Source organism: Chionomys nivalis, chromosome 5, assembly GCF_950005125.1.
Source record: "Chionomys nivalis chromosome 5, mChiNiv1.1, whole genome shotgun sequence".
Lineage (NCBI taxonomy): Eukaryota > Metazoa > Chordata > Mammalia > Rodentia > Cricetidae > Chionomys > Chionomys nivalis.
This window is the reverse complement of record NC_080090.1, coordinates 86,484,336-86,505,399: the sequence shown is the minus strand read 5'-3', so window position 1 is coordinate 86,505,399 and position 21,064 is coordinate 86,484,336. Positions and strand designations below refer to the sequence as shown.

The 21,064-nt window shown below is 51.3% G+C and overlaps 1 protein-coding gene across 21 annotated transcripts in view; it reads right to left on the bottom strand.

Moving 5' to 3' along the window:
• Window positions 1-21,064, bottom strand: part of Nfasc (neurofascin) — a 165,429-nt gene that overhangs the window by 12,754 nt on the left and 131,611 nt on the right. For 8 of the 21 annotated variants that reach the window (XM_057769531.1, XM_057769538.1, XM_057769537.1 and 5 more), the window contains 7 exons: window positions 20,166-20,370; window positions 18,898-19,020; window positions 17,775-17,948; window positions 14,886-14,900; window positions 9,685-9,936; window positions 5,970-6,086; window positions 4,570-4,722 (listed from right to left, as the gene is read on the bottom strand). In XM_057769531.1, coding sequence (XP_057625514.1) covers window positions 4,570-4,722; window positions 5,970-6,086; window positions 9,685-9,936; window positions 14,886-14,900; window positions 17,775-17,948; window positions 18,898-19,020; window positions 20,166-20,370 — 1,039 coding nt within the window. The other 13 variants (XM_057769541.1, XM_057769543.1, XM_057769549.1 and 10 more) reach the window with 7 other exon arrangements.

Below are 21,064 nucleotides of genomic sequence, written 5' to 3'. Positions count from 1 at the left end.
GGAGAGCCCGAACCTACACAGCCTCTGCAGCTGTCCCTTCCTTAGGTGTCAAAGATCTTTTCTCCCCCCTCCCCCACCAAGTTTACTTGGGATGCAACACCTTGGTCCTTCATTCCTGTAAGGTCCCCTGGGCTCCCAGCATGTTCCATTTCTTCCTCTTTGCTCTTTTCTTTGTGTGTCTTAAAACACAAACCTGGAGGAACCTGGAGGACCTTCTGAGATGGCCTCCAAATCCTGCCCTGGTTCTGATCAAGTGGATCAACCATCTCTTACGGCCTCCAAATCCTGCCAAGTCGGCTCCTCACAGGAAGCTGACTTCAAGGTGCTGTAACCGCCATGTCTCAGTTACTGTTTGGAGCGAGCTGACCTCTCCCACATCTACCTCTCCAATCTGACTCTGACCTCAGGCAAGCCTTGACTTTGAGTTGGCAATCCTTTTAATAATCTCTTATCCCCACAGCCAACTCCATAGCTGTGAGTTCAACACTCTTCCCTAACCTGTTGGCCTGAATTTCCAAGCATGTTCTACATCTAAGGGCTGTTACCAAGCCCTCCAAAACAACTCTGATACTCATGTACCATACCCATGCATGTCAGTACCCGGGGTGCAGCGGGGCTAGTGGGACCACTCCCACATGCCATTCACACAATGCTTCTCTCATTTCCTGCCTGTCTGGCCTTCTTCGTGCCTTGTTCCCACACCACCTAAGACTCTAGACTGGCACCTGGCACCTTTCACATTCTCTCCTCCCTCCAGATCCTCTATGAGGGCCCCAGTCTACCCCTTCTCTGGACTAGGCTCTCACTCTCCCTATTCCACACAAATGAACATTTAATTGTTTCGTTTCCAATTGTGCTGCTCCAGTCTTGAGAGCAGGGTGTCGGGACCCTCCCAGTACGCAGGATAATGAGATCACATAATGAGTGAGCAGTGACTACTACAGATTAACACAGTCACTTAATCCTAAGGTAAGAAAGATAAACTGAGACCCCCACTGGGTTTTCCCCACACCAGCCAGTGGCCATGTGGCTCCTCCTTTCTACGTACCATGCCTAGGCAGTAGGTGAGGGGATTACTTCACTTGTGTTTGGACAGTGGCACCCATATTTTGCAGAGAGGTTGGTTTGCATCTCTGCAACGACCCGTTTGCACCCCCATCTTCCTTGTGTTTGTTCTGATACTCTGGCAGACATCTCCACGACATGCCCTTTCTCTTCAGAAAGAAGGTCATGAGGCCTGGGGAAAGTGGTTACAGGGGCAGTTTAGAAAGCAAAGGTAGTGTCCCCTCCTGACAGTACCAGGCAAGGTTGAAATGTACCTTCAGAGTTGATAGGAAAATGTAAAAAAATAAATAAATAAAAATTCTTGTGAACTTCAGACACAAAACCAACTGACGACACCTTACTATGAAGTAAGTTGGTTCCTCAAGAATAGAAAGCAGTAGAACGATCTCAGCTTAGATTGAGAGCAAGTCATTTTAGTGGGGCTCCAGAGGTACTATACTTGACCACCAAAGCCACACCAATTGATCTGCGAAACTGGCCCGGAGACGCCATCGACCTCCAGAGACAGCATTTGTGCTCCCCACCTCAAACCAGAAACAACAGGAGCTGCTCTTTTTCCTAGTAAGTTCAAGTCCAAATGCCGCTTGCCCTGGACTAGAAGCATCCATATTCCAGCCTTCTAAGCCATACCTGAAGCAAGACTAGTCTTCCCTGTGGCAGTCAGAGGGACTGCCTTGGAGCAAGCTTCCATCTAACTATTCTATATACCACACTTTGCAAAATTAGCCAGCCTTTCCAGGGTTGGGCAATGTTTTTGAGACTGGAACGGAGTTTACAGAAACATAACTTTCTCAGTCTGGTTTTGTCTGTGCCTTATGTTGACTGAGCCTATAGTCACCTATACAGCCTTGACCCTGGGCAGTGCACCAAAACCACATTTGCGTGAGTCCTGCTGGATACTCAAAGTCATATCAAGTATTAGGCTTGGTACTAGGGGCAGTTGGCAACTTGGGGAAAATGCATCTGTCCACAGTTGCCAACCTCCCTTCAAATGATTGCTAACAAACTCATTTTATTCAAACATAACATGGATGAGTCATTCCATGGGCCTTGGTGCCAATTCCAATTTGGGGCAGATGTTAATTTTACTTCTCCCTGGAAAACTTCATGAAACTTCCAACCTGTTTTTAAGAGATGGGAAGTTCACGAGCTCACCAGACAGTTCACTGGACTCCCATGTCTGGCTGGAGGAATCCGGCTTGGCCATACACAATAGGCTCATCACTGAAAATCGTTCTATAAATGGATGAGCAACTACTATAACAGGGAAGACTTTTCCTCACACACAGTGAGGCTGTCCTTCCTCAAGTCCCATGTCACCTTTCCCCATACACCCTGTCCATCCTACAGTGTCTCTGGTCTCCATGAAGTCCCCGTTGTCTGCTGCCTGATTCCAATGCTTATGCCAGCTCCTACGTCCCAGTGGGGAAGCATGGACGGGCCTGTTAGCATCTAGGGTCATATATTTGTATCTGGCTTCAGAAGCTTTAACAAGGGGTGACTGAGTTCCCAGTGTGATCTTTCTGCTGAGGGTTAGATATCCTGCCAGCATCCCCAGAAGTCCTTTCTCCTTCCTTCCTGAACCACGGCAGCATGTCATCTCCAGACTAAAGTGACGACCAGTGGTGGTGGGGGCCCAGAGACGTTCAGAAAGCTCTGCTTTGATGAAACAAAGAGATCTGGGGGTTTGTGTGGACTTGCTTCTGGAGTCTATCTACAGGAAACTGTTTTGACACATGTTTGCAGACTTCAGAGACTTAAAATATTTTCTTTCCCTCGTTTTAGCTGACCTAGGAAGCAAGAAGCCTGAACTCAGAGACAGGGGACTGAGTGTGGATGTTCCAGCTTGCCTGAGAAGGGGTCTGGGAGGACTTGTGAATGCTACCTGCTTCTGTGGATCTTAAGGCAGGGAAGCAGACAGGGCCTCTCCAGATTCAGCACAGGGAAAGAAACACAGGTGTTGATGACAATATTCAGAACCAAGTATCAGCAGCCATTATTCAACCCCCAGCCTCCAATACTGTATGCTTAATACTTGAAAAAGATTGGGCCAAACCCAAAGGGAGGGTCTGGTCCTTTTCTCCCTGCCTCTCTCTGGTCCTTATCCACAGCACCAGAGAGGCAGAGCTCTCAAGACAGGCAGTGCTGGACTCCCCAGCATTTCTAGGATGGAGTTCTACCCTTAGGCATCATCTCTGCTTCTTACCCATGAGCTAGACTCAATTCTATAAAGAAACAAAATCCAACACATCCAAGAGTTTGGGATCTCCAACCAGGTCAGAGTCCAGCTACCTGTTCTACTTGGTCAGCTGCCCAGATGCATGGCTTCCTGTGCAACAAAATGGCCTGGTTGGTCACTCAAACGCCCTGTCTGAATGCGCCTGGCTCATCTTAAGCAAGGAGCTGCCCACTTAGATTCTGTGAGCTGGACTGGTAGAGGCACAGAGGGAAGACACACCAGGAGGGACCAGGCCAGCAGAGGCAGAACGAGTCAGGATGCAGATGGACAGTGGCTCCCTACAGACAAGTTCCCAGCATTGGCCTCATGTGGCTGGCCAAGGGAACGGTCATGAATATTCAAGCCAGCATTCAGAAATTCACATAAATCATTGTGGGGCTCCCCCATCCTGTGCGTCTAATAACCCGCATCTGACTAGGCCATCCCTAGAGGCGAAGGCTGATCCTTTTCTCTCTTAATCCCTTTCCCTACCTCCGCTTAGCCCCAGGGCTTCAACTTGGCTGTGTCTCTGATAGGAAAGATACACACAAACCCACACCCGCAGACAAACAAGAGCCTCTGTGCTCTACAGATTCCCAGCTACCCCCACCAGAAAAGAAATGTCTAAGCCCGGCCCCTTCTAGGTCCCCAGGGCTCCAGGTCACCTAGCCATTTGCTCTAAAGATGATGCTTCTCTCTCCGGGCTGAAGCTCCTACAGAGCCACTGTCATCCTGTCCTAACATGATTAAAAATCAGAAACAACAGCCCAAACCCATTCACTTGTAGGCAGGACAAACTTGGAGTGACATTAAATAAAAACAAAACACACTGATGTCGGCAAGGCAACAACATACACATTGGTCCCAGGTTTGGATGCTGGGGAGACTTCTGAACCCAGACCCCCGGCTGCCCTCTTCCCCTCATTCTGTCTGGAGAGAGCAAGCTCCCAAACAGTGGTGTAGACCCTCCGGCATTCCCCGGGGCCCACACACACAGTGCATGCACTGAGCTCTTTGTTAGACATGGTGAGGAACCAGGCATCCTCTGTCCTCATTATTCCGTCCTTTGTTTCCCACTTAGCCCCCCTGGCCCAGAGCCTGCCTTGCTGTCCACCGAGGCATGCACACCGGACTCTTCTGACTTCCTGCAGGCCAGAGGCACGCCATGCAAGGCAAGGAATGGGGTGGAGAGGAGACCTGTTCCCAAGAAGAGACAAGCAGGAAGCTGGGGATGAGGATGAGATGCCCATGCTTGCGGGGGATGGCAAGGCCAGATCCCCTCTCACCTGTACTGGTCATAAAGGTGATGACGGTACTGCTGATGCCCTCGTTGTCCCGGGAATACACCCGCAACGTGTACGTCATCCCGGGATAGAGGTCTGTCAGCTGTATAGGCTGGGCCTGGGCCTTAACAGGGACAGTTTTTTTCGTATGGTTGCCTGGGGAACAGAAACCTAGGTCAGCTTACAGCCAGGCACCAGGAGCTGGAGAGAGTGTTTAGGTCCCTGTTCACCTGTCAAAAGCAGAGAGGTGGGGAAAGGGGGCTAAGGCTCCCAGAGTTTTCAGTCCACCACACAGAACAGGCAGCTCCCTGGCGCCCCAGCATGCAACTCTAACTCTTATGTGAAGTCTCCCCCTGAAGTCTTCCTTCCTCACCAGTCTTAGCTCTAAGTATATCAAGACTGGCTGCTTTGGCCTTGACGTATGTCAGCTGCCTTGGAAGTGACTCACTTTCTGTGTGAGGGCTTCCTGGAGAGCCAGCATGTTGGTGAACGCATCACATGGTTAGTGTCTCACACAGAGGCGAGACGGGATCCTTGGCTTTCACCTCATTCTCTTGGTTTCACCTCTAACTCTTTGCCACATCGCAAAGTCACACGTCAGACAACATAGCTATGTCTCTGGGTTGTGGGAGGGAAGGATGGTGGCAGGAAGTGGAAACTATCCAGACCTAAGTAGGGACTGCAGACCCTGAGGATCTGAGGCCCTCCTCCGATCACAGAACCCAGCACCAGGGTCTCATTTCCTGAGAGTTCTTGGGGAGAGGGACTACCTCAGCTGTGTTCTCTGGTTGGAAGCTTATTGGCTTCACTGCTTCTAGCGCAGGTTAGAGAGGTGTGGGCTTCACCCTGCAGAACCAGGGGCCCTTGCCACCTTCTGCAGTCCATTCAGTGTTTGCGTGTTTGTTTGTCTGAATCCCAAGCTCTGAGAGAGTGCGCAGCTCATTTTGAACCACCGGCTGTCTGATCTGTGTCTGTGACTGCTGCTTCTCACTACTCTTTGAACAGAGAGCCTCTGCAGCTCAGGTCCGTGCCCGGGGACCATGCAGCAAAGGCATCAGAACACCCAGAGTCTTGGGCAGGAGAGTAACCCAGAAACGAGACCCGGCTCACTTTTGGATACTCAGAATCCTCATTCTGGACAAGAGTGGATGCAGGTCACATTCCACAGACCCTTTACAACACATGCAATTCGCTAATGGCTTTGGAAGTCCCTTCCTGTGCAAGTCCGCTCCTTCCACCTCTGCTCTCTCTGGTAGAGATCGATTTCACGAGACCACAATGAAGCCAGGCTAAAAGGCTTCTATGCCTGGGGGACTTCAACAGGATCTCCTTAATGGGTATCTACCACTTCCCACCACTGCTGCACCACTGCCGCCACCCCCACCCCACATAGCAATGCTTACTGTCGATGTACTCAACCACAAAGTCAGTTCCAGGCCTGAAATTGTGCTTCCAGGTGATGTTGGCCCATTTACTGTTGGGGAGCACCGTGACGTTCCAAATGGACTGTTCATCGGGGGCTGGCAGACGGGTTAGAAGAGGAGTTAGTGGTGAGGAGAGAGGCAGGCAGCCCAGGCGACTCAGAGAGGCACGGTCATTCACACACGTGCATACTCTCACACCCAGAGTCTGCTGGGAAAGGGAGGAGTCAGGAACAGCTGTGCTACACGGGGCCCAACAGAGCTACAGGCTGCGGTCTGTACCCAGCGATGCCCAGGAGCAGCAGCTAGGGGACCTGTCTGCAGGTGACGGGGATCAGGAAGTTGTCTCTCACTCCTCACAGGAAGGGGTTAGGAACAAGAATGGGTTTTCAGTCCTACCACCTGAAACTCTAATCTGGGTTTATTTCCTCGTTGGATCCCTTGTCAGAGTTTGAACCGTGCAAGGAAAGAGGCAAAGAAACAGCCCCATGGTCAGGATGCTGGCGGGAGTGGTGGTGGAGGCTTTCCTCCTTCAACTGGAAGGAGGGGAGCTGCAGTCATATGGCTCAGTACAGGATGCTTCCTGGGCATGCGGGTTCCATCCCCAGCACCACCAGAAGAAAATCATGTAAGAATGGGTTAGTATGAGTGGCTAAACACAGGGAAACCCTCCTGGCTTCCTGATCCTAGAGAACACTAATCGGGTAACTTTGATCTGAGGCTCTCTGGTTAATAAGAGCCTGGATGACCTGTATTGTGCCCTAGCCCCTCAGGGTCCCTGGTACAGTCAGAGCTGATGTCCCTGACACAGGCTAGATGGGACCAAAAGAGAATGAGCTTTCCTTGGCATCCAGCCCTTTAGTGTTTTCTAAACGAGGAGAACCCTGCTTGTTGAGAGCCGTCGAGGCTTGATCTCCTCATAACAAAGAGGACATTAATTGTCAGGCACCTGGGGGCTGGGAGCCACTTTATTAAAGCCAAGGTGCTGTCTGCAACCGTAGCCCACATGCAGGAGAATGGCAGTAGCCTTCAGATGCTGGAGCCCCAGAAGCCTGATTACCACATTTCCCAGCGAAGATGGAGCAGCAAAGGAATTGCAAGGATGCTTGTAGTTCGAGGGCTTTACAAACGTGGCTCCTGCATATTTAATTAGAATGCAAGGGGGGGCACTGTCACCAACTCGGTTGTCAGGCCTAAATGAATAGAGTATATTGGCGATGCATGTATTCATTATCTAGCTGACATGTGATTGAGTCTGCAGGGCTGAAGAGGTGATAAAAGATTTCCTGATTTTCACTTCAAAGAAGTGTTTTTTTTTTGTTTTTTTTTTCTACTGCAACCCTGTCAGGTGTTGCTTGCCCCAGGTGAACACAATGTGTGTCAAGTGAGGGGCTGAGAAAAAGGCTCTATTGGCGGCAGTGGAAGGCTATGTTGCCAGGGAGGGAGGGAGCCAGGCTTCTTTTCTGGTGCGTGTTCCGTTTTGATCACACTGGCTGCTTTAGTAATTCACTCATCATGGAAGTTCAAGGATCTTGTAATAGTCACGAAGTTGATTGGTCCTGATTTGCAGGGTCTTTCTTGCTCCTTACCTCAGGACCCTGTACCTCGAGACTTTGCACCTAAACAGCTTGATCCCTAGGGTAATATTGAGCCAGAGGGAATGAGGAGCAGGGTGATGCTAGGGAGAGATGGAAGTTAGTAAAATGCTTGGCGTGCCAGCCTGTCAGACTGAGTGCAGATCTCCACACCCAAATAAAAGCTGAATACAGGAGCACACGTGTCTGTTACCACAGACCAAGAGATGGGAGGTGGATACTCGCAGGCTAGCATGTGCAGCAAGCAGCAAAGGGCCAGAGACCCTGTCTCAAATCCAAATAGTTGGAAAGCCAGCCCCTACTCTCAAGGTTGTTCTCTCGTCTTCATGTATGGTCCTGCATTCACACATACTAACATACGTGCAGTAACATGCAGGCATGCACACACTCATGCATGCATGCATACGTGCATGCAAGCACACACATACACACACACACACACACGCACACGCACACACATCATACACACACGGAGAAAAGAAAAGCCCAAGCAATGGGAGACTGAGATGATTTTGAGGTGGGAACCATACAGAAGGGTCCAGATGATGACTGCTAAAGAACTGGGGTGCTCGAAGGAGGGGACCAAGAAGGTGAGCACTTAGCACTTTTGAAACCAAAAGGAGGCTATGATTAGCATGCACTGTTCCACGGATTCCTAGCACACCAAAACTAGGGAGTAGCACCCAAATCTAAAAACAAAACAAAGGACACCCTGAAAAGGAGAAGTTATGAAACATTGTATGTTAAGATGTAAGACAAGATGAAGATGAATTTCATCTAAAAGATTCCTGGGAAGCTGAGAAACCTCACAGCTGTCCCCAAGCTCTCAGGGCTGTGGCCAGGCCCTCTGCAGCTTCAGATGGAGTCTAAACCTGAGCTGTGAGTCATGGGGCCAGTCCTGCCTGGTTTAAGAGTGATGTTTCTAGGTCAGGAATTGCCAGGGAGCAAGACTCATTGTTTCTGAATTCTTAGCTCACTTCTGTGAATTCAAAGCACTTTAAGGACTCAAAGGCCTGAAAAAGATGCTTCACTATGCCCTAGAGGGCAGCAACCCCCAAGGCGCTGACAGCATCTGATTGTGCAGAAGGCGTCTCCTGGGTTGACTTCCCCCCAAATTTCGTGTTTATGTTCTAGCATTGTGCCTGTAAAACACATCAGCATTTCCAAGTGCTGAGGAACACATCGGCTGTGAATCACTGCCTGTGCCTGAGGTTCACTTAACACCACATCGTTGAGCTAGAGCAAATACTAACAGGGGCGTCATCTACATCCAGAGGCTGAGAAGTGGGTGTTGGGAGGCAGTGAGGCTGGGGGAATGGGAGCATCCCAGGCACTTCCTGGCAGTCTTTTTCCAGCTGCCCTCTGGGCCCAGGAAGGTCGAGACCCTCTGCTCTACGATAAAAGACTGAAGCTTGATACTCAGAAATGACTGAATTCTCCAAGGCTCTTCTATGCTCAGAGTCCAGAAATGACTGAATTCTCCAAGGCTCTTCTATGCTCAGAGTCCAGGGACCCTAAAGGCCATCCCAGAACTCCTGCAGTTCTTCCTCCAGGTATACATTTTAGCGGTGTATGGAAAAGAAATGGAGCATTGTTGGGCACTAAGACAAGACCTGGTAACAGTTTCCTGCATGCTCTAACTTTCAAAAAGAAATATCTGCAAGAATTCCTTGGGGACAGAGGTGCAAGGAAGGGGCAGGGGCTCCAGGGGCGAAGTTGCATGGCGTGGCAGCCACTCCCTCCTCCTCTTCTAGCCTCTGACCCTGGAGGTGGACAAACACGGTGCAGCCAGAAGCTCTCTTGGCTTAGAACCTTTCCTTCTCACCACATCTGTTCCTGAGTGCCCATCCCTGGCTGACTATTTGGCATAGGATTGCGGTTCTCTCCGAGAAGACTGATCTGACTAACATAAGGAGTGCTGAGTGGTGGGCGACCACCCCTGTGTGCTCAGGGGACTCTGGGCCCCGTGTGCAAAGTAAAGCATAGGTGGGACTAGTCAACATCACCCCAGAGCCCACCGCTCAGCTGGAGAAGTCTGGGGTTGTCTGGAGAAACTAGGAGGTGGGCTCAGAGGGGCCAGGAGCATGGGCAATGCACCATACCGGTTTCGTGAATCTTAGTCCCAATGGTGGTAGTGAGAGGACTCTCCGTGGTGGTGGTGGTGGTGGTGGTGGTAGTGGTGGTTGCGGCAGTGGTTGTAGTAGTTGTGGCGACAGTGGTGGCGATGGTGGTAGGTACGGCAGTTGGGATGGTGGGGACTGTAGTGGCTTCACTGGTGGCAGCAAGGGCAGTAGTATCAGTGCTGCTCACTAGGCCTGTGGCACCCACAGTAGTCGGGGGCAACGTGGGAGGAGCTAAGAGGGAAATGGGAAATAACCGAGTCTGGTTGGTCTGGTAGCCCCCAGCTAGCACATCCGGCCCCCACGTGCAAGGCAGGCAGCCCAGTGGGAAGATGGGTTCAGAAGTCAGAAGCCTCCCCAAGCATCCGCACTGGTCCAGGAGGACCCCAGCAACCGATATACAGCCATGGAAGGGGAAGAGAATGAAGCCGGCGTGGGCTTCATTTTCTTCTCATGGTCTGTGTAGTTTGAAGCACCCAGCATGCATCCAACCAGGGACCAGGATAGTGGCCGAAGAAAACACGCACTGAATCACTTGAATCCCAAGGATGGCACAGAGTATGGGCCCCCACACCACTCACAACGACCCAGAAATACTATGTGGGTCCAGTCCTGGAGCCTCAGCTCAGAGGAGATGTGGGCAGGTGACTGGGATCTGCCCTTCAGGGACCCCCAGCAGCCTGCCACTCCCAACCCTTCACTCCAAAGTCCCCCTTTATCACCTTTGTGGTTTCTGTCCCCCTCTCTCATCCCCCCCTTCTTTGTCTATTGGCGGCTGCCCCCACCCCTGCACCGAAACTTCTAGTGCTGCCTTTCTGCCTAGGACGCTTAGGGTCCACGCACCCCAAGTCTTTCCTGCTCACATTAGAACCTAGAAGGGATGACGATGTGCCTGCGATGGACAACATTAGTCTCCCAGCCACAGAAAGACACACGAATCTTAGCAACAAAGGAGTTGAGTGCCAGGCTCCCTCTCTGTGGAAGTCTTCCTCTGGGTCACAGCCAGGCTCAGAAGGGGCCTGACTTGCTCATACTCCACCTCCATCGAAAGCGGACTTTTCCTATTAGTTGGCCCTGGGGTCTAGTCCACAGATGCAGGCACTTTTCCATACCATTCCTCTTCTACAGAACTGTCAGGGAAACTAGCAAGGGGACTCCTCTCCCTACGTTCAGGGTCAGGACTTGTTCAGACTCATAGTGTGAGGGTGACAAGGCTCTCTTTTGTGATGTCACTGCTAATGATCTGACCTCTGTTTACTCTGTGGCGTAGGCAGGGACTTAGACGTAAACAGTAACCTGAACTTCTGAGGAATCGTGATGTCTCACTCTGCCTCAAATCTCCAGAAATACTGAAAAATAATACCCCCTGCATCTCCCATCCTAACAGAAGAGGGCTAGGCCAGGGATGGAAGGGGAAGAACTTTCCCCGGAAGAGTACGGCTCCTGAGCCTAAGCCGTTTCAACTAGAACCTGACATTTGATCTTCCCTGGGGTCTGGTGTTATAAGCCCTTACTGGGAAGAAGGACACATTTTCAAGGCCCCTGAAGCTTCCCTACTTGCAAAATCAGAGCTATTAATGGCCCTACGTGTGGGGACCACAAAGTCACACTGGGAAGATGACTGTCCATTACATCTCAGCGAATTCAAGGAACGTTCAGAGTCAATAACACTGCATCCCCCACCTCCAGCAACTTCCAGGCATTAAGAAGGCACAGGGAAGAGAGGAAGAGGGGGGGACAGGGGGCGGAGAGAAGCCTTCCTCCCTTAACTTTTTTTTTCCAGGGGTGTGTTCGGCCCTAGGCCAGAAAGTCACCTCAGCGTGACTTATCCTACCTACCAACATGCTTGGGGAAGTAGGGATTCACGACCAGAAAAGCGGACAGACTGGGAGGTTCATGAAGCTTAGCTGCCTCAGGGCTGGCCCCATATCCACCATGACCTTGGCCATAAGCGACAGACAGGAAGAGATTTTGTCCCTCTGAGCAAAGCAGCTTTCATTTAGCTCTTTATGAATGATGTGTTTTCTAGTACCTTCTGCCAGATGAAATGTTCACCAGGCCCTCTTCTCTCTGACTATCCATAAGATGTCATGAGAAAATACTCCTAGTCACGGGAGCCACTGCCCTGCCCCATCAAAAACCCCAGGGACCTGCGATTCCTTTCCCTCAGGTACAATAGCTGCTCATTTTCCAGGGCCCATGAGTCCAAGTTCGTTTTCCTCTGGGTCCTTCTATGACCGCATCCTTTAACACACAGAGACACACACTCGCATCTCTCCTACTCCCTGTGAGCCACATTTCCCAGGGCAGGCCAGCAAATGCCCTGGGACAGAGATGCCGAGAGGTTAGAACAGGCTTCCAACTTTGTTCTGCAGCTTGGAGATGAGAGTGAGAGGGGACGATGTGGACGCTCCTACCACGTATAAAGTATATTCTCTGTGGTGATAGTGCCTGGGTACTTGCCCCTGGGCTCTGAGGCAAGCAAGTGTCAGGGTGTAAGTGAGAAGGAGAGTTGGGGAGGGAGAGCAGGAGCTACTGGCCGCCTCCAGGGGTGCCCCAGCGAGGTTCTATAAGGAGCAGATCCTCAGAGGCCATAGTTGGCAAATCAGTATGCCCCTGGCACACTCACTGCTGGGTCCATTATCTCCAGGATGGAAGGCTATAGGATACAGGGAGGGCAGAGGCCAAGGGGAAGGCACTGGAGCCAGAGAGAGAACGGTCCAAAGCTTGGGACAGGTACGAAACCTGGGACAGGTAGGAAGGAAGGGATGAACTTTACACAAAGAAACTAGGATTGCCCAGGCCATTCGGAGCATTTGAATCCGGGACCGAGCTGGGGAGAGGGTGGAAGACTGGAGAGCCCTGAAGTGGGGCTGGCATAAACAGAAGGAACTACAGCATAGGCAGACATATTCCTATGCTAGAATGTCATTTTTAGTCACAGCAGGAACTGTGAGTTTGGTACTGATTGGTGGTCACAGCAGGCCAGCAACCTAGAGAGAGCAGTGAGCGTCAAGTCCCTAAGACGGTTTTAGGGCAGCCTAGATCTGGAAGCCAGGAGTCGGACAAAATAGGATGGGTCAACCCTATAGACCGTCTAAGGTCCCAAGGAAGACACACGGCTAAGGACCTGAGTATTGGGGGGAGTACCGTGCAGAGATGGAGAGATGGCATATCTTGCTCATTTTCTCGTCCTCCTAAACCTGCCACGGAGCCGAGTTTCTATCAGCTACCCACCCACCATTTGCAGATCTGCGTCAAAGACAAGAACAGCTCCCAGACATTCCAAGATGGAATGTTCGCTCCAAGATTGTCCACATGGCGTGAAGACTACCCCAGCCAAGTCACAGATTGTTAGACAGATGGGCCGCAACCCTGGCAGACTGAAGATACAGGTGGACAAGAGGGATTATCTTCACTGGGCAATATAAGAACGGGATCAATCTTGGGGGAAGCGCCGAGGTTTGGTGAGGATGAGAAGGAAGAGGATGGTGTGCTGGACGCTGCTGCTCCTTTGGAAAACGTACCCAAGCTCTACTGCCCCCAGAAGGTGTTGTGTACACAAAACTGAGAACATCTGACATTACTGGCATGTCTCTGCTACAGAAAGGTACAATCTGCCCTTCCCAGAGTCTCATGTGGAAATGGAGCCTGGGAAACATTCTTGATTGACAGCAGAGACCCCGGGCCCACTCTGCATGGTGTGATGAGTTTAGATCTTTAAAATTGGAAGGAAGAAGTGGAAGGGGGGTTGGAACGGCACCTCTCATTCACCCTGCATCGGCAGCGCACAAGAGGACGGCAGAGACTACCCTCCGCACGTGGCAGACTTCTTGCTACCGGATCCGCTACATTGGGTCTGGAGTGCCAGAATGGGGAGGGAGGCAGAAAGATGCTTTGAGGTGACTTGTCTCAAGTACCTGCTGTCACAATTGTGGGAGAGATTCACACAGGAAGACAAGGCAACCATCCCTCTAGTGTGGCAAGAATTGTTTGCTCCATGATCCCCAGGCCCCGGACAACTCTGTATCTCACATCCTGGAAGAGGGTTTTAGATCTTGTGGGGAAGCACTGACCTGGGTGGCTGGCCTAGTTGCTGGTGGGGGAATAGGGTTGAGGGAAGGAAGCTTGGTGGTGTTTTTTAATTACTGGCAGATCTAGCTGGCAAACCATGAAAACATAAGGAGGGTATGCAACAGAAGCAGAACCAACTTAGGAAGGAGCGGGGGTGGGGGAATAAATGGGCATAGGTAGGAAAAAAAACCAAGAGGACTAGGCAATACATAGCAAACTCGGATTCCTGCCTGGATCTTGATTCCCTCACCCAAAGCTTGTGTCTTTCCAAAGCTCGTGTCTTCCTAGAGCTTGCTTATGCAGGTACCAGTGTGCCCTGGCTTCTAGCCTTTGTAATATCCTAGGCATTCTGTCCTCAGCTCCCAGCTCATGGGAAAATTCAAGCTCAAAAGACCAGGAAAGGATCCCTGACGTCCCTCACCTAGTTCTCTGGCTTGAGGCTCGACCTCTACAGTAGAGCCCTTTGACCAATGACATGAGGGCTGAAGGGCGACATTGTTAGCAGGTGCCCAGCTCCTGACCCCAAAGGAGAGGTCTCTCTCTACACCACATACTGAGGAGCTGAGTTTCTGGGTCAAGGAAGTCGTCAGTCCCTGACACCCAGTGAGACTCCAGGTCCTGGAGCCTGTCTTACTCACAGACATGCTTGCTTATTCTCACTGAGCAGAACATATGCTAGCTGTTGGAATGGCGCTGGGTCCCCCCCATGCAGCATGCAAGGCTAGCATGCAGCGTGCGCTCACCCTTTCAGGGGACTGTGGCACCCTCAGGGCCAGGAGCCAGCTGTTCCCGCTATAGTACGTCTTCTAGAGCTATCTATATGCTCAGAGATGTCAGGTCCAGCAAGGCTCAGGTGGCCACAATAGGTAATCTACATACGAGACTCCTTCCAAGCCAGTCTCCTTAGTAGGGGCATGCATTATGTGAATGGAGGGGGCATGGTCACCTCCTCTAGCCACCTTCCTTCCCAGTCTGGCTTCTCCACTGAAAGGGTGAGCCTGGAGCATGCTTTCAGCCTGAGTCACTGTCTCTTGCTGGGCTCTGGCCAGCATGGGCTCCATCTGCACTGCCCCATGCCGTGCCCATTACCTCTGTTGCTGGTACAATACCTGCGGTTGGAGTAGCTTCAGACACAGCACCCAAGATGGCCAGAGAGAGAGGGAGAGAGAGGGAGGGAGGGGGAGAGGATGAGAGGGAAGAGAAAACAGCATAGGTGAAACCACAGAAGAAAGCAGAAAGAGTCTGGCTCAAACCTGACTCCAGCGCTATTACTATGGATGCTAAATGGTGCTCGGGGAGTCATGCTCAACCCTGCTGGAGTTGGGTGGGTTCATTATTATTTATCTGGGGTTTAGAGGCCTTTCTGACACATCACATCTCTGCCCATATTCAAGGATTTGCCATGTAAGAGGTGGCTGCAGGCACAGGTCAGGTAAAATGTTGTATTTCCAGCTCCTTTTCCAAGGGTGTGTCCAGTGCTGGCTGGGTTAAGTGATCCCCTAAGATGCTAGGAATTGAGGATGTATACGTAGGTGGTGCATGAGCAACCAGCTAGGCACAAAGATAGCCTCTGCACCTTCACAGTTAGTGCTGGGCAGTAGCGGGGGAGGGGTCATCTGTAGTGACATTACATTTGTATTGTAATAAATAGAGCTTACCTGAAGATCAAAGAGTAAAAGAGTCACCCTGGTCAGCCTTACAGACCAGGCAGTGGTGACACACATTTTTAATCCCAGTGGGCACACTATTTGCCACACAAACCAGGCGGTAGTGTTGTACGCCTTTAATCCCAGGACTAGAGAAGAATATAAAATGGGAGGAGACAGCTCTCAGCCTCAGTCTCATTCTTGTAGTGGGAGCTGCGGGCTGTGTTCCTGCCGCCCCAGCTCCTGGTCGTCTGGCTAGCTTATGCCCCGAAATAACAACACACAAACTGTATTCTTTTAAACACTGCTTGGCCCATTAGCTCTAGCCCTTACTGGCTAATTCTCATATCCCGATCAACCCATCTCTAATAATCTGTGTAGCATCAATCTTACCAGGAAAGATTCAGCATGTCTGACCTGGTGGCTTACTTCATGACATCTGCCTCTGAGAGGAGCTGCCCTGCATCTGAGCTCACTTCCTCTTCCTCCCAGCATTCTATTCTGTTTACTCCACCCACCTAAAGGCTGGCCAATCAAATGGGCCAAGGCAGTTTCTTTATTAGCCAATGACCTTCCTCCATCACACTCTGAGATTCCTGAAAGCAGGATCGCCATTTCGGACTGAGGTAGCGTTAAGAGCCAGTGGCTGGATGTGTTGCTTTTCCGACCTTCAGGTTGAACCCCATTATCTGTCTCTGGGTTTTTATTAATTGTGCTACAGCCAACCCCATCTCAGACTTTCAAAGTATATTGGAGCCCTGGAAGCACCTGGCCTGGTTTCCCACGACATCAATCTCCCCCAGGAATTGTACTTCATGAAAATAGGAACCAAATATGACCAAGAGTTCTGGAACAAATCTCTAAAGGGTTCCACAAATCCCAAAACATCTCTGTTTTCTTGCTCCCTGAAGTTGTGGGATTCTCCCCATCATGGTCACTGAACTTGGGCAAAGGCTTTGTCTTCTGTCCTGTGCTGGGCAGAGAGGCTTTCTGCATCTCTAGCACTGTAGAGAATGTGCCATAGGCTGGCAGTCTCTGGCAACAGATCCAACCAGATACTTTCCTGAAGTCCACCAGCCCTAACCAACTTCCTGTGTGTCAGGAGGTTGGAAGGGGACACCAGGATTGGGAGGAAACCAAAGAGGGACCCTGGGGACTGGCAGTCCTCTAGCTTCTGCTAGGTGCTGGCCTGCTGGCCAGAGGAACTCAGGGCTGCTGAGGCAGCATGGCCTGGCAACCCCCTTGGGAAGCACAATGCTTGCCCTTGATCAGAAGACCCTATCTGGACCGGGACCAGACCATAGGACCTGAGCCTCCAGGGAGGCAAGTCTGGATCATGCAGTAATCCCAGGCATATTACCTCTTTTTTGATCTCTCCCTTGCATATTAAATCCCCTAAACTTCCTGCCCAAGGCAGCACCTTCATTAGGGCAGAAACACAATCAGACATTCTTGTAGATGTCTCTAGACTTTATGAAATTTTATTACCTTTATGTCCCTTGCTTCTGGTGCAGTGTCTGGCGTGGTACATGTGAGTGGGTGCTCAAGAAATGGTTGTTGCATAGACCACTGTACCTCTGGAAAGGCAGTGAGCGTGTCCCCACCATTTTACAAGGAGCTGCCAAAGTTTTAAGGCTTCTGCAGGTTACACTGAAGCCAGCATACAAGCAAGTGAGCCAAGAGCGCCCTCTAGTGTACGATTAAGTCAGATGCAGCTCTGGCGTGGGATCTTAGTGGTGGGGACTTGCCACAACTTAGGGTATCAGTTCACTTGCTCACTGTGAAGCTGGCTTGGCAAAGAGTTGTCCCAGCTTCTACTTCTCTGTGGCCAGACACCTCACCTTATTCAGGCTGCGAAGGGAGAACATATTTCCCGATCTACTCTTAATCTAGTAAAGCAACTTTGATCACTGCCCTTCGTCCTGTCTCCTTGGCCCTTGGCAAAAGGCAGGATGTCCAGAGCCCTCAGGGAGGACTCTCAGCTACATTCTTACCTCCCTCAGTGGATGAGCTGTTTGCCTCTTCAGAGTTTATCAAAACAGTTATTTCTCATGTTTCCCCTGACCTCTTCCTATGTCCTTCCTTATTCTTCTAGGAGGACAGACGTTGACGCTAAGTAGCTGAGCAAGTCATGGCAAAGTGGAGGGCAAGGTCTGCCTGCATGTCTAAGAGTGATGACTTTTCCAGATACAGTACTGGTACCCATCTCTCAGCAACCAAGACAGGCTACTTCTTGCTGTGGGCGGGGCTGAGGATTTGTGGCCTCACTTCCTCTCCATCCTGGAAGGCCAAACCCAGCTTCTGGTGTTTCTCTAGGGTCTTTCCCTCCAAGGGCTGTCACCATGGACCTACCTTCATTTGGAGGTGCCGGCGTCTCCTCTGTGGCTGCTTCTCCAGAGCCCACCTGCGTCCTGGCACTGAGGGAGAAGCGGTAGCGGGACACAGGGTCTGCCCTCTGCACCGAGAACTTGGTCTGGTTGGGAGAGAAGTTTTCCACCAGCTGCTTTCCCAGTTTGGTTCCGTTAACTGGAGAGAGAGGCAAGTGGAAGGTTTAGTGCCCGCATGGGTCTAGAAGCGGTGGCCTGAGAAGTTTCTGGACTGGGCACAGGCTCCCTCCCCATGGAAGAACTGAGGCACTTCTGTTGTCCCTGAGTCCCTGTCTCTAGCTTCCTGAAAGTCACGCAGTCAGTTCTGAATGACCCGTTTACACTTCCCAAGCCCTCTGACAAGGTCGAATCTCTGGAATTCTTCTGTTCAAACAGGACTGTGAAAAGTTCCCAGGGCTTTTGAATGCTATTGCCTCATTTGTAAAAGGCCACCTTCTTCAAAAGGGTCAGGTCCAGAGATCAATCAGAACAGCAGGGAGGGTCCAGGGAGGGCCCGTGATTGGTTGTTAAAGTGTCAACAACAAGTCACCTGGCCCTTTGAGCTTCCCAGTGAGAGGCAGCACTGTCTACAAGCTAACAGTCTTGAAGTGTGGAGACATTCCTGTTCCACCTGGAGATCCTGAGCTCTGTGGTAAGGACTTCCTGACCCAGGCCCCCAGTTCAAATCATCCCACAGTAGTCTGACAGACTACCTTACCAAAGTATGCCTGCTTACAGTGTCTCTGAGCATCCTTGGATGCCTGTGTACACACTGTTTGAAAGTGCCAGCGGGGGAGGGACTCTCTTCCTTAGACTTGTAGATGCTGGAGACTACAAGCTCTCTGAGGGTTGGGATGGTCTCTCTCAATGGACCAGAGGACGCTTTGTCTCCCTCCTGCAGAAGGAGCTGTGTAAGAAGAGCAGGGATTGGGTCTTGCCTGCCCCCTTTAATGACCAGGAACTTTTCCTTGGTACTATTCCCTATGCCACGCCTTCTGCACCCATCCAATGGATGGAGGCTTCCAATCGACATCCCACAAGAAAATGATGAGAAAGGGTTTGCAATTACATCTGATTGAGGAAAAAAAAAGCAAAAAGGCAGAACATACAGGCCACGTATTTGAGAGTGTATCCAATCAGGATTCCATTGGGGTGCTCCGGGTGATCCCACTCCAGGTTGATGGTCTCCAGGTTGGGCTGTCGGACTCTGAAACGCCTTGGGGCACTGGGTACTTGGGTAAGGAGGAGGGAGCCAGGAGATGAGGGCAGGGAGGATGAGGAGAACATAGAAAACAAAACACAGGCATGAAGGCATGACCTCAGGTATCCTGAGCTGGACCACTGCTGAACCAGGCCCTAGAACCTTGAGGGCAGAGCCTGCTGCCTGCCTGGTAGGTATTTTCACCTGGTATGAAGCCAAGGGGGCAGATACTGCTGAGGAGGTGGGGGAAGATGTCAAATGAGTTTTCCTTTAGCAACTACCCTGGAGTTGGCACACACTAGGCTGCTTCAACCCTGCAAATATAACTCCAAATCATAGAGCTGCTCCCTGGCAGGGAACCAACCATAACTGTCTTGTGGCAAGGGTGCAGTTCTCAGTCCCCAGCCAAGGGCTCTCACCACTGGGTGCAGCAGCAGGCTCCAGCTTCTGAGCTGGGGGAGGAGAGAGAGACTCAGGATGGAGCACCCGGAAAAGAGTGGGGGTGAGGGGGAGAGGTTGATGACGGGAACCAAACTGAGGAAGGAGAGACAGGGATAAAGAAAACAAGAGGGAAGAACAAAGGAGAAGAGAAAGGAGGAAGAGAAGAAGAAAAATGGAAACAGTTAAGGAGGGAGGGAGGCGAAACAGAAGACAAAGCTCACGCTAAGCGGATAAAAGAAGCTATGGGGAACCAAGATGTGACTAGAACTTTGTAGATGTCTGAGCCACAGGGAACCAAGATGTGACTAGAACTTTGTAGATGTCTGAGCCACAGGGTTAGCTCAAACCAAAAACCCACAGGAGGGCGGGTGATACTTGGCAGTACTCCATACACACAGGCCAACTTCCCTGGAGTGTTTCTTGATGCCGAGGGGAGGCTTGTGCAAGTCTTGGGTACTGGTACACAGGACATTGAGGTGGCCGGATGCACGTGTGACCTTCGCCTCAGAGAAGGTGCTGGGGTCAGTCTGAGCAGCCTGTGTCTGGAACGCATTGGCACACCACATGGATCTCTTCAGATACAAGTTTCGGTAAGGATGGGCCACCTTGGTGATGGTCATCAGCTTGCTGAGGTCACCCCGGCTGTCGTGTCAAACCATGCTGGCGCTGCTCCAGGCTCACCGGTGACACTACCCTCATCCTACCCCACCTTGAAGAGCTGCAGGTCAGACCTACCTCCTTCCGGGGTGGTGAATTCCTTGGTCTCACTGCGAGGCCCATCACCTCTCCCGTTGACCACAACCATCTCCAGCTTGTAGTTACTGTAGGGGAAGAGACGAGCCACCACGCCCCGGGGGCGGTCACCAGGGAAGCTGGCCTGCTGTCTCTTCTGAGACACCCACAGGTTCTTCAGCAAGCTGCTTTCCCTCCAGTAGTAAGCCTTTGAGACAGAGGCAGGCTGGTGAGGAGCCAGGCAGCAAGGCCAGGTTAGTGGTTAGTGGTGGTAGTGACCGGTCCTCCCTTTGCTTACTACAGTGTCCCAGTCTCAAAAGACCTCATCCGCCCCATACAGGCTGGGGGGACAGCCTTACAATCCTCACTCATTAGCCACTCATGAAGAGAATGATGCTGAACCTGAAACAGGAGTGTGGTTTCACTCATTTTTGGAGCCATGCCACCTCTATGTCCCAGATGGGTAATGCGCTGCACGGGGAGAGTCCAGGCCAGAACCACAATTGCGAATCAGTGATCCTGGCGCCGAAAACTCAAAGGCCACCTCAGTTTCAGTTGGATTAGTACAGTGTAGGGAGGCTGCAGGTGGGCATGCAAGGAGCAGGCTGTTCCCAACAGTCGGAGTACGGGCAGCAGTTGGTTTAATTCTCTGAAGCCAAATGATTTCTGTATGGTTGAAGATCTTTAGAGGTGGCAGACACATGTCCAAGTAAGTTGGGGCACAGGGCTGTGCAGCAGTAGAGCTTGGATGGGAAGGTTGGCCTCAGACGGTGGGTATAATGAAGGTCGTATTAGCAGTGGGTGAGAAACCATAGGGCAGTTTGCCCAAGCGGCGTCACCAGCGGAGTGGCGAGGAAGTCCAGACTTGCGGAGCTTTGGTAAGTACTTCAGTAAGAAAACTT